At 44.5% G+C, this 11,120-nt stretch overlaps 2 protein-coding genes and 1 long non-coding RNA gene across 3 annotated transcripts in view; 2 read left to right on the forward strand and 1 right to left on the reverse strand.

Moving 5' to 3' along the window:
- Positions 1-9,692, forward strand: part of phc3 (polyhomeotic homolog 3) — a gene marked incomplete at its 5' end in the record, with an annotated part of 15,328 nt that extends 5,636 nt beyond the window's left edge. Inside the window, 7 exons of the mRNA XM_008396913.2 lie at positions 409-2,304; positions 4,094-4,431; positions 4,893-5,058; positions 5,147-5,258; positions 6,015-6,135; positions 7,093-7,414; positions 8,880-9,692. Coding sequence (XP_008395135.2) covers positions 409-2,304; positions 4,094-4,431; positions 4,893-5,058; positions 5,147-5,258; positions 6,015-6,135; positions 7,093-7,414; positions 8,880-9,034 — 3,110 coding nt within the window. The remainder of the gene's footprint in view (positions 1-408; positions 2,305-4,093; positions 4,432-4,892; positions 5,059-5,146; positions 5,259-6,014; positions 6,136-7,092; positions 7,415-8,879) is intronic.
- A 429-nt stretch (positions 9,693-10,121) lies between these two features.
- The window catches only part of LOC103457006 (claudin-11), a 5,886-nt gene continuing 4,887 nt past the window's right edge, over positions 10,122-11,120 (forward strand). Inside the window, exon 1 of the mRNA XM_008396912.2 lies at positions 10,122-11,012. Within this exon, the coding sequence (XP_008395134.1) occupies positions 10,787-11,012 (226 nt within the window). The 5' untranslated portion in view covers positions 10,122-10,786. The remainder of the gene's footprint in view (positions 11,013-11,120) is intronic.
- The window catches only part of LOC108165694 (uncharacterized), a 3,216-nt gene continuing 3,130 nt past the window's right edge, over positions 11,035-11,120 (reverse strand). The window contains exon 3 of the long non-coding RNA XR_001776018.1: positions 11,035-11,112. This is a non-coding gene — a long non-coding RNA (uncharacterized LOC108165694). The remainder of the gene's footprint in view (positions 11,113-11,120) is intronic.

Here is an 11,120-nt window from a genome sequence, read left to right on the forward strand (position 1 = left end):
ACTAAGACTTTACCAAGACTTTACTAAGACTTTACCAAGACCTCACTGAGACTTTACCAAGATCTTACTGAGACATAGTGACCCGTTACCAATGGAAGATGACCTGTACTTGTCAAGGCTTTCCTAAGACCTCACTAAGATTTCACTGAGCCCTTACCAATAGTAAATGGCCAATACTTCCCAAAGACCTCGTCCAGACTCTGGAAAGACAGCCCACATTCTTCTTATACTCTTACATCATAGCTGGGTCTTTATCCTGAGTGAAAGAGGTTTTTAGGTTTTAATCATGAACTAAAGAGTCAGAAAACCAACGTCCACATCCACAGTAAGCTTCAAGTCTAAACCAGTAATCATGCCTCGTTTTAAATGTTCATGTTTAAATGATTTCCTCCTCTTTGCTTCCTCCAGCTCTCTACTCTCCCGTCCGGGCCGTCCCCCTTCGACCCAGGCTTCACTGTCCCAGCAGTCACAGAGCAACAACCCCTCGACAATCCCTCCAACCCATCGCTGCAGCTCCCTCCAGTCAGGTCACATCTGTCAGTAAGCAGCTGACTGGGCTAAAGAGCTCTCCGTTAACTCAAACCGTTCTGGGTCCAAGCCCGTCCCAACACAGCCCGTTATCTTCTTCCAACCACTTTGAGCGCTCACCGTCTGCAGCGAGGCAGCTGCAGATGATCGCCCTTTCCTCCAGTCAGCAGCCACAGGCGGGAACGTACGTCCACCCTGCGGTCCAGTCCAAGCCCGCCGAGCTGCCTGAGCGTTCCAGCCAATCAAAGAAGACTGCAAACAAGGACGACTTGAATCTTCTTCCTTTGAACGCCTCTGCTTTGCCTTCTGCTCAATCTCACACACAAACTTTGACCAAGAAGAGAGAGCAGAAGGAGAGTGACGATCAAGGAGCCATAAGCCGAGGAGTGAGACCAGGAATCAGAGAGGAACGGAGCGCCGGTAAAGACCTCCAGGCGGAGAAAAATGTCCAAACGGAGACGATAAAGCAGGAGAAGCTCACTGATACGGAGCAGGAACCCGAATCCGATCAGATGGAGGTAAAGGAAGAAGACCAGAGAGACAGAGAGAGGAGACAAACAGGAAAGAAAAGGAAACATGAGGAGGTGGAGGACGAAGGAGGAGATACTCCCATGGATACATCAGACCACCAGACCGACCAGAACACAGAACCGGCTCCGCATCCAGACACCGTCAAAGACTCAAGCAAGGAATCAAAACCCAAACTGGATCTCACTCCAGCACCAGTAAAAACTCCATTAAAAGCAACAGTTTCAGTCCAGAATCCAGTAACAGAATCCGTTCCAGGTGAAAAACCAGTAACAGGTCCAGTTCCCATTAAACCTCCAGTACCAGGATCCCTTCCTGTTAAACCACCAGTAACAGGTCCACTTCCTGTTAAGTCTACAGTAACAGGTCCACTTCCTGTTAAGGTTCCGGTAACAGGTCCAGTTCCCATTAAACCACCAGTTACAGGACCAGTTCCTGTTAAAACTCCAGTAAAAGGACTGGTTTCCACTAAAACACTGGTAACAGGACCAGTTTCAGTCCAAACACCAGTAACAGGACTAGCACCAAATAATACCCCAGTAAAAGGACCAGCTTCAACCCAAACTTCAGTAACAGAACCAGTAACACCAGTACCAGGACCAGCTGCTGTTAAAACGTCAGTAAAAGGACAAGTTTCGACTAAAACCCAAGTGACTGGACCAGTTTCAGTCCAAACTCCAGTAACTGGACCAGTTCCAGTCAAAACGCCGGCAATGGGACCAGCTTCAACCAAAACCCAAGTAACAGGACCAGTTTCAGCCCAAACTCCAGTAACTGGACCAGTCCCAGTTAAAGCTCCTGCAGCAGAACTGATTTCAACCCAAACACCAGTAACAGAACTGGTTCTGACCCGTAAACCAGTAACAGGACCAGTTCCAGTTAAATGTCCTGTAACAGAACTAGTTCTGACCCATAAACCAGTTATCGGACCAGTCCCAGTTAAAGCTCCTGCAACAGGACTAGTTTCAACCCAAACACCAGTAACAGAACTGGTTCTGACCCATAAACCAGTAACAGGAACTGTTCCAGTTAAATGTCCTGTAACAGAACAAGTTTCAACCCAAACGCCAATGAAAGGATTAGTTCTGACCCATAAACCAGTAACAGGACCAGTTCTGGCCCAATCACCAGCAACAGGACCGGTTCCTGAGGTCCAAAGCCAGCGGCTGCCAGAACCTCAACGGGACCTTCAGTCCAACCAGGAGGACTTCTGTGAGAACATGTCGACCCAGTCCGACAATCAGTCAGGTACCACCCGACACAAAACCTTCTGCTCATTTATTCTGCTCCATTATTGGATCAGACCGGGTCCGATTCTGGTCGCTAAACTTTCCTTCAGAAATCTAATAGCAGCAAATATCATCCCAGTAAATCAGGGTGTTTCAAAGCTGGTAGTCCGGTAGACTCGGTTCATGGTTTGTTTTCACGTTGCACTGCGTCAAATGATTCAGACCCTTTGAGCAGCCTGTTCCCCTCCTCGCCTGTGGGGGCGCTGCATCAAAAGCCACTCAGAAAACACTGAGTGCAACTTCCTTCTTTACAAAATGGAAACAAAAACTTGAGCTACGTCAGATTTTAGCAGTTGGAGGGTTTCACTTTGGGTAATTTTGTCCTGCACTGTAGTCCACTTCCTTCTTTTGGAGCAGTTTCTGGTCCGCGTAGCATTCACATACGTGTTCAAACTGAACCAGAGTTCACTTCAGCAAACCGAAACCAAGGTTTATAAGGCAGACCATAGTTTGATTAGCACTCACACCTCACCAAACGAACCGGACTTTCTAGACAGACGGACTAGAGTTGGATTAAATTGGACTATACCACCTTTAATCTCAACGCTCCATCGTCTCTATAGCCATCAGCTTTATGTCATAGGAGAGTCAGATGCTTTTTAGTATTATCAAACAAAGGCAAAAAAGAGAGACAAAACCAGAGCTATCAATCCCCATATTGGACTAAAATCTTAATTTAAACAAACTGATGCTGGAGCAAACAGGTTCCTGTCAGCTTCAATATCCTGGCTGACATATTTGTTTCAGTTCCTCTAAAAATGCAGAACAAACCACATGAGTCAAGCTAGCATGAAGAAAAATTACTTTTTGAGAACTGTGAAGTTTTTTCTTTTTAACATAAATTTAAGCTTTTTGCTTACATTTGATTCATAAATATTCACTGTAACGTTAATACTGCCTGTTCTTCTGCTCCCATCACATTTTTCAGTTTCCTGCAGTTTGGAAAAAACCCGAAACGAAAACATCTGATTATAATTTGTCAAAAAAAAGTTGTAAAATGTTGCCCTCTCTGAAGCTCCGTAGCTCAAGCTTAGTTTACAGTAGAAACAACTTTTAAGTTCAAACTGGTGAAATAAAGTTAGACTTTATCTGAGTTACCATTTTGATATCTTTTATCATTTTTACACATTTGTAGTTTAAGGTTTAGGATTTATTTTAGATTTTATGGAATGTTCAGCTTTCAGTCACTCATCCATTTGGACTGATTTTTTTTCTTTAAACTGTATTAACGCCCGCAGTCTCTTCTCTATACATACAGTTTATACATCAAAATGTAGGTATTTCTTTCTACTTTCACACAATGTGTCTCCCACTGCTGTCAGACTTAGTTTTCCATTGAATCGATCCAGAGTGTAGAAAACACAAACCCGACTTCCCGTAGACTTCCATTATAACTACTATTGTCAAATCTCCTCCATAAAACACTTTACAGACATAAAACTCTGCATGTGTGGCCATCAGACATTACTTCCACTTTTAGCCTGGTGTGTTTTATGATGTAGTTTACATGCTCTGCACAGTGACTGCCTGTTTTAGCCTCATTTAGAGTGGTGCCGTGTTCTCCCCTCTCCAGAAAAGGAGGGAATCACCATAGAAACGAGAGACTTTTATTTAAGATTTGGTTCCTATTTCAGGAATCCCTCATATAATTTCATGAATTTTCCATCACTTAGTTCTCAAACCTCAGCATGTTCTAGTTTTGTTCATTCTTATCTAACTGATCAGATTTCCGTTGGTTTTCCTCCCAGCGTTGTCCAGCCTCTCCTCCCAGTCTCCTCCTTCCTCCCCCTTCATCGCCTCCTCATCAGAGAACCCTCCCCCCCTGCTCCCCGCTCAGGCCGCCCACCCCGCCGATCTCAGCCTGCCGCCGCAGCTCGAGGCGGCGAAGGCTGACAAAACGCCACCAGATTCCCATCGTGCCACAGAAGCCGAGGCTGAACCCATCTACCAATCAGACGATGAGTCTGAGAGCTTCAGCCAATCACTGGGCGGCCCCTGGGAGATGAAGGCGTGGCCTGAGGGGCAACAGGTTCTGACTCACCTGGTGGAGGGATTCGTCATCCAGGAGGGTCTCCAGCCGTTTCCTGTAAGAACCCGAAGAAACGGCGTCACTGATTTCACCTAAACATCTACACTTACAAGCCCTTTATATACTGAGGCCTAGTTAAAGCCCACAAAATCAGTTAGTCTAAAATCTTTCTTGGTTTTGTGTCCTTTATCTTTTTATATCCCGTAAATTATTACATTCTTTTTATTTAAATTTAAAGTTTACATTTTAGTTTATTTCTAAAATGTACATTTTTAGTAATTTTGCAGAGTATTTACATTTTTTTCAGATGTTTTCGTAAATCTGCTTTATTTCTTATATTTATTCAGAGATGCATTAGTGAAATATTTCATTTTTTAAATAAAACCTGATTTCCAGTGAAGAACATTTATCCAGAAACGGTTCCAGCTGAAGTTCAGCCATAATTTCCTCGGTTCTTTCCTTCCGGAACAATAAGTGTTGAATATTAAGTGGACCCTGATCATTGTTCTGTCGTCCAGGTGAACCGCTCCTCCCTGCTGGTTCCGGACCAGGTGCCCAAACCCCAGGAAGTGAACGGGACCAACGGGAGGCCGGCGCCGCCCGCATCAGAACCCGTGAAGCCGACAGAACCGTCCACAGACTCAGAGGAAGAGGACGGCGGAGACACCGGCGACCTGGGGAACAGTAAGGCAGGACGGAACCGCGTTCTGCGGGTCAGGTGGGACCGAGCGGAACCGGGCTCACCCTGGGCGTGTTTGTTGTGTTCCCTCAGAGTCGGGCCACAAAGACCGGACGGTGCTGCACTGTCAGTTCTGCGGGAAGCGAGGCCACGCGCACAACTTCATGCGCTCCAAACGGTTCTGCTCCACTTCCTGCGCGCGCGGGTGAGAACCACTTCCTCTGTCTTCACACCAGAACCAGAACCAGTCCATTTCTTGGACTGATCTCCAAGAAGCAAAGCTAAAAAGTATTTTTTGAAAAGTTTCATGTCCCCGGTAGGAATTAGCAGACAGTGTTTTGGAATCATTGGGTGTTTTCTACTTTTTTGGACAAAGTTGTACCATGATTGACCTGGTCAGGGGCCAAAAGAGAGAAAACGGGCCACAATGATGGTGATTGTCAGCGCTAAGACCCGCCCCTGGCTCTGATTGGTTGTTTCTAATTAGCATTGGAAGAAAGGGAAGGAGCTCAGTTTTTTCAGTGATTATCTATCTCACACCATGCTTTGATGACAAAGTAACCGTTTCAACAAATATGTAGAAAAAATATTTTTTATAGAAGTAACTGCAGTTTTATTTACCATTTTTATTTATTTGAGTTAATAAAAATGTTTTCTCTATTTCAGTTTTTGTTATGAATATAACAAACCTGTGTTGATTTATTAAAAACATGACATCACAGTCAAGAGGATTTTTTTTTTTTAAGTATGTAAATCTTAAACGAAGTGAGCTCTGACCTTTGCTGCAGAGGTAGTGCTGCAGCCCCAGCAGCTGCTGCAGCGGCGGCGGCGCTGGCAGGATGTGGTTCTGTGGTTCTGTGGTACCAGAGCAGAGGCAAACAGCTGGTTAATGCAGATCAGAGCCTGAATTAGAGCAGCAGAGTGGCTCGTCCCTCACCGCGCCTCTGGCTTTCTCTTTCAGTTTCAACGTCCGGCTGACGAAGCGCCTGAGGGCCCTGAGCGCCGGCAGCCGGTCCGAGAGGCCCCGACCGGCTCTGAACCGGGCCGAGTCGGTACCGGGGAAACCTCTGCTGCTGCGCCTGGTAGGAACCCCCATGCAGCCTCCACTCTGACATCACAACACACCTACATGAAAATTACTAAAATCCTCTGGATACGTGAAAACCTGCAGAGGAAACGAGGAAAAGCAGAGAAACTTCTGGGGGTTGAGATCCTGAAATCAACCTGAAAACCAGGACACATAATAATTATTCTGACATGAAATTATTCAGTTTTCACCATTTTTCTATTTAGATCATAAATGAGTCTTTGTTCAGATACTCACATCACTCTCTGAGTTACTCCAGTCCACAGTTTACACTGAAAGCTCAACTCTGTCCAGACTGTAAACACCGAGGAAAGATGGGGAGTTTGCGCCCTCTGGTGGTTTAGATAGCAATTACAGCGACTGTTCTGGTCCGACGAATTAAAAAAAAAAAAGGTACTTTAGTAACAGTTCACTCTCAGATAAAGACTTTAAACAAACATATAAAATCTCTGTAATGTTTGGTGCAAAAGTAAAAATTTTAATTCTTGCTCTAGAAATCACTGAAAATGATTTTCCAATGTTTGTGTCTTAACCTTTACATTTCTCTATTCTTTCTTCCACTTGTAACACAAAACAACAAATATGCAACAAATTATTTATAGAAGGTAAATGACTAAACATATGTTGAAATGTAAAGGAAAGTTAATTGAGTCTATAATATCACATTTAGAAACAAAAGAATAATAATGCAGAAGATAAATTATAAAGTACCAAATAAAAAGCTATTTCAGAAATTGGAAAAGTATTGATTTTTGTGTTTATGTTTTTTTTTACACATTTAATTCTCATGGTATTTGCGAACCGTGACACTATTTCTGTTTAAATGTCGAAAGATTTAAATCAGAGATTTTTACTCGTAACTGACGGCAGTTAATTTAGGAGGAGGAGAAATAATGCGTGGACTCGTCCGTCCCTCACCTGTCCTCTTGTCCCGCCTCCTGTCCCCCCGCAGCCCCGGGACCTTTGGAGCGCCGGGCGCCGCGAGAAAGACGGGAAGGAGAAGCCGGCGGCGGCGGAGCAGAAGGCCGAGGAGGAAGACGACGACATGGGGGCGTCCCCGCACGGCTTTGGAGAGGCGGAGGACGACGACGACGACGGAGGAGAGGAGGATCCTGCTGTTGCCATGGCAGCCAGGATGGAGCGGCGGGCGGCGCGGCGCGCGCGCAGGGCGTCGGCGCCGGCCGTCACGGCCTCGACGCCGACCACCACGTACCGGCCCGCCCCGGCCCAGTGGAGCGTGGAGGAGGTGACGGCCTTCATCCACACGCTGCCGGGTGAGTGAGTCTCCGCCGCGGTACAGTAAGGTTGTTATAGACACCTGGATGTTATCGTTTACTTCCGGGTATGCCGCGCATGCGCACTATTCTTTTACTTCCCATCTGTAGCCGCGCTGCCGCGGTAGAACAATAACGTTAACTAACCTGGAGATGTTGGTATCATTGATTCAGTCCAGAGGCCACAGCAAAGGGCAAAATAACAGAAAAACAACTAAAGAATAACTCAGAACCAGCTGTATTTTCTTCTTCTGTGTCGCTAATGTGTCAGGATTCAAAAAACAGCCAAACATTTTCCACACAGAGATCAGAACATTGAGTCAGTAACAGTTTCATGTTTTCAGCAGCACTACTGGAAAAACCAGTCAGCTGCTGGTTCAATAATAATTTAATACATCGGTATCTTTCGCTGAGTGTTTGTCAATGAATAATCATTGATTGATTCTGCACCTAAAAATTAATCAAAATATGAAAAACTGAAACTACTAGTAAAACTAATTAAAAACAGACGATATTTAACTAATAAAAATGAGAAAACACTAAAAACTAATTAAAAGTATTCGCCACAATGAAACAAACTGATGTGAAATGAAAAGCCCAGAGCTGATATAACCCTGGAGCGACGTCGCCGCTCTGGAACCAGCGGCGTGATTTACACCCCAACATCAGCAGGCGACTCGGCTTTCCTGGATCCAATCATCCAATTAAACGTTTCGCAAATCCCAGAAACCATCAGCAGGCTGAGGCAACTTCTCTCTAACCACAAACTGTCGTTGAGCAACCGGAGAAACATCTGGAGGTGGAAGAAAAGCCTGAGGGGGGAAAAACTCTGACGCCTCCAACCGTCTGCAGGTTTCAGCAAACAGATCCGTTTTCTTCCAAACGCTCCGGTTCCATCTGCAGAGAATATCAGCGTTAATCAGAAACCGTTAACGATGCAAACGAAAAGAGGCTGAGATCATCTTACAAACTGACGACACGCCATCTGTTCTTCACAGAAAACTCATCATCATCATCATCATCCTCACTGACGTCATAACATTTAATGAAATATTTATTCATTTACTTCTAACAGGTAAAATGTTAGAGAAAAAAATAACCCAAAAAATACAATGTAATAAAAATCAACTGTCATTAGCAGCGATAACTTCGGTTCAGTCCATTTTGTTGGTGTTCCCACAGCATCATACCTCCTCCACCGTGTTTGTTCCTGTTGGTGCCGACCAGAATCTCCAAACATTTCACTTTGCTCTCATCTCCTCTAAACACCATTTTACTCACCTCAGTCCTGCTGCCATCTTGTTTTTAGAGGCTTTGTCGCTTCGCCCAGCGCTTCCACTTCAGTTTTTCTGTCCTGACCTTTAACCTTTACCTGAGAACAAAGTCAGTTTTCCACGCATCTTCTCTGCAGTTTGCATTAGATAAAATAAAGCGGGTGTACTTACTTTCTGTGTTGCTCCGTCAGGCTGCGGCGACGTGGCCGAGGCCTTCAGGCTGCAGGAGATCGACGGCCAGGCGCTGCTGCTGCTGACCGAGGATCACCTGATGACCAGCATGAACATCAAACTGGGCCCAGCCCTCAAGATCTGCGCTCACATCAACGCCCTGAAGAACCAGTGAGAGGACGAGGCGGCGAACCCAGAGGGGAACGCAGAGGGGGCGGCGCTCAGGAGGCAATAAAGACGAGAAATCTGGAAACTTCGGGGTTGGTGTGTTTTCAAAGGACCGAAGCTGACACCAAGGATGACAGAACAAAGTCACAAAAAGAGGAAATTGTTGGTAATTTATAATTTATGATGTTGTGATGGAGGTGTGGCCTTAGCGGACCGGACCGGACCGGACCGGAGCAGAACCTCGTCTGTGTAGCAGGAAACCGCGAGGAGTTTTGTACCTTTCTGTATATTTTACAAGCCACTGGAGAGTGTACATTTCAAGCTATTTCATGAAGGATTTTCAACATTTAATATATGAAATTTGTCTATTTAGTTTTTTTAGAGCGTGACGTCAATGACAAATCTATCCCTGTAGCTAACATAACCAGTGTGTGTGTGTGTGTGTGTGTGTGTGAGTGAGTGTGTGTGTTAACGGAAGAAGACGACAATAATCTGTAGAGTTTGTAAGTCATTCATCAAAGTTTAATGTTTTCTATCAACACGTTCTGGACAGAAACTCGTCTTGGTTGGAAGCGTCGCCATCAGGGTAGCGAGCAGCGACTTCAGTCGTCACATTTTTATGATATCCTGCTTGAAATTATTTAATAAATGAACAATTAACCAAACAGGCTCCTGCTTTTCCTTCAGACCTCAGAGTTTTGATGGTGTAAATTAATTAGAAATAAATGAATGAATTTATAAAGAAAAAGAAACACATTTTATATGTAAAAGTTAAACAAATAAAAAAAATTTACAATGGAAATAATTTTACATTTTACATATAAAACTGCTTAAAATGAAAATGTAGTACAAAAGAATATTTATATTCATCATATATCTTAATCATTAACAACAGAAAAATAAAGATTTTTGTATTTTTGAAATAAGTTTTTATTTTCTTATTTTTTTATTTGCTAAATTATCTGACTTAATGTCAGATTTTTATCATTCTCACTTTACATTTATTATAAAATATTACATGATTATATTTTAAAATTGTTATTCATCTTTATGTTTGAACAGTTTAGATGTTATTTTACTGGTGATATAACATTAAAATGTCATCTTAACATTTTTTGTAGGATGAACTGATTAATAAACATCCACGACTTTTGGAGCTCAGAAATGTAAAAAAACTTAATTAATTAATCACAAAGTTCTTGACAGACATTTATTCCTGTTTTCCTGTCCATGACGTTCCCGACACTCTGTGGTTTAAAGCTGCTGCATCTGAAGGAAACCGATCCGGATTCATGTCTCAGAGTTCCTTCCTGAAGATGCAGATCCTGACCTTTGCCCTCCAGATGTCTCGGCTCAGCCCTGCTGCTCCTCTGCTCTCCATCTGGTTCAGGTTTGGATCTGGATTTTCCCTGGTTGGCGTTGGGAGGGGGGCAGGTTCGCCACACCCTGAGATAAATCTTATGATTTTCTTTCCTTGTGGATAACGCACAACAACGGGACGCGGTGCAGCAGCTCCTCATCTTATTTCACTTTTTCAAACATTTTAGTGGGGAAAAGCGTCTTTCAGGGATTTTTTTTTTCCTTTCTGAATTACGAAGAAGAACCTGCTGAAAATTTGTGCTTTATTTACCCAGTTAAAGAACTTTGGGATAAGTTTTTATTTCCTGGAGACAGGAAAGGAAATAACCAACGGCTAAAAGCCCTCAAGAAGATAAAAGTCGTGTTTTTTGGAACGTGTAAAGACGCACGGCGGATCTCCATGACGCACGTCTGCAGGCAGCTGGTTGGCGTCGGGGGGAGCTGCGCGGGTTGGGTCGGGCTCATCTTCGCCACGGCAACCAACGACTGGGTCCGGACGTGCGACTACTCGGTCGCCACCTGCCTGCGCATGGACGAGCTGGGGTCACGTGGCCTGTGGGCCGAGTGCGTGGTGTCTCCGTCGCTCTACCACTGCGTGTCTCTGGACCAGATGTTCTCCCTGCCCGGTAAGACGCTGCTCCTTTAACCTGGTCCTGCTGCTGCTTCCTGCTGCTCCTTTAACCTGGTCCTGCTGCTGCTTTAACCTGGTCCTGCTGCTCCTTTAACCTGGTCCT

The sequence above is a fragment of the Poecilia reticulata genome, linkage group LG20 (genome assembly GCF_000633615.1).
Source record: "Poecilia reticulata strain Guanapo linkage group LG20, Guppy_female_1.0+MT, whole genome shotgun sequence".
NCBI classification, from domain to species: Eukaryota; Metazoa; Chordata; class Actinopteri; order Cyprinodontiformes; family Poeciliidae; genus Poecilia; species Poecilia reticulata.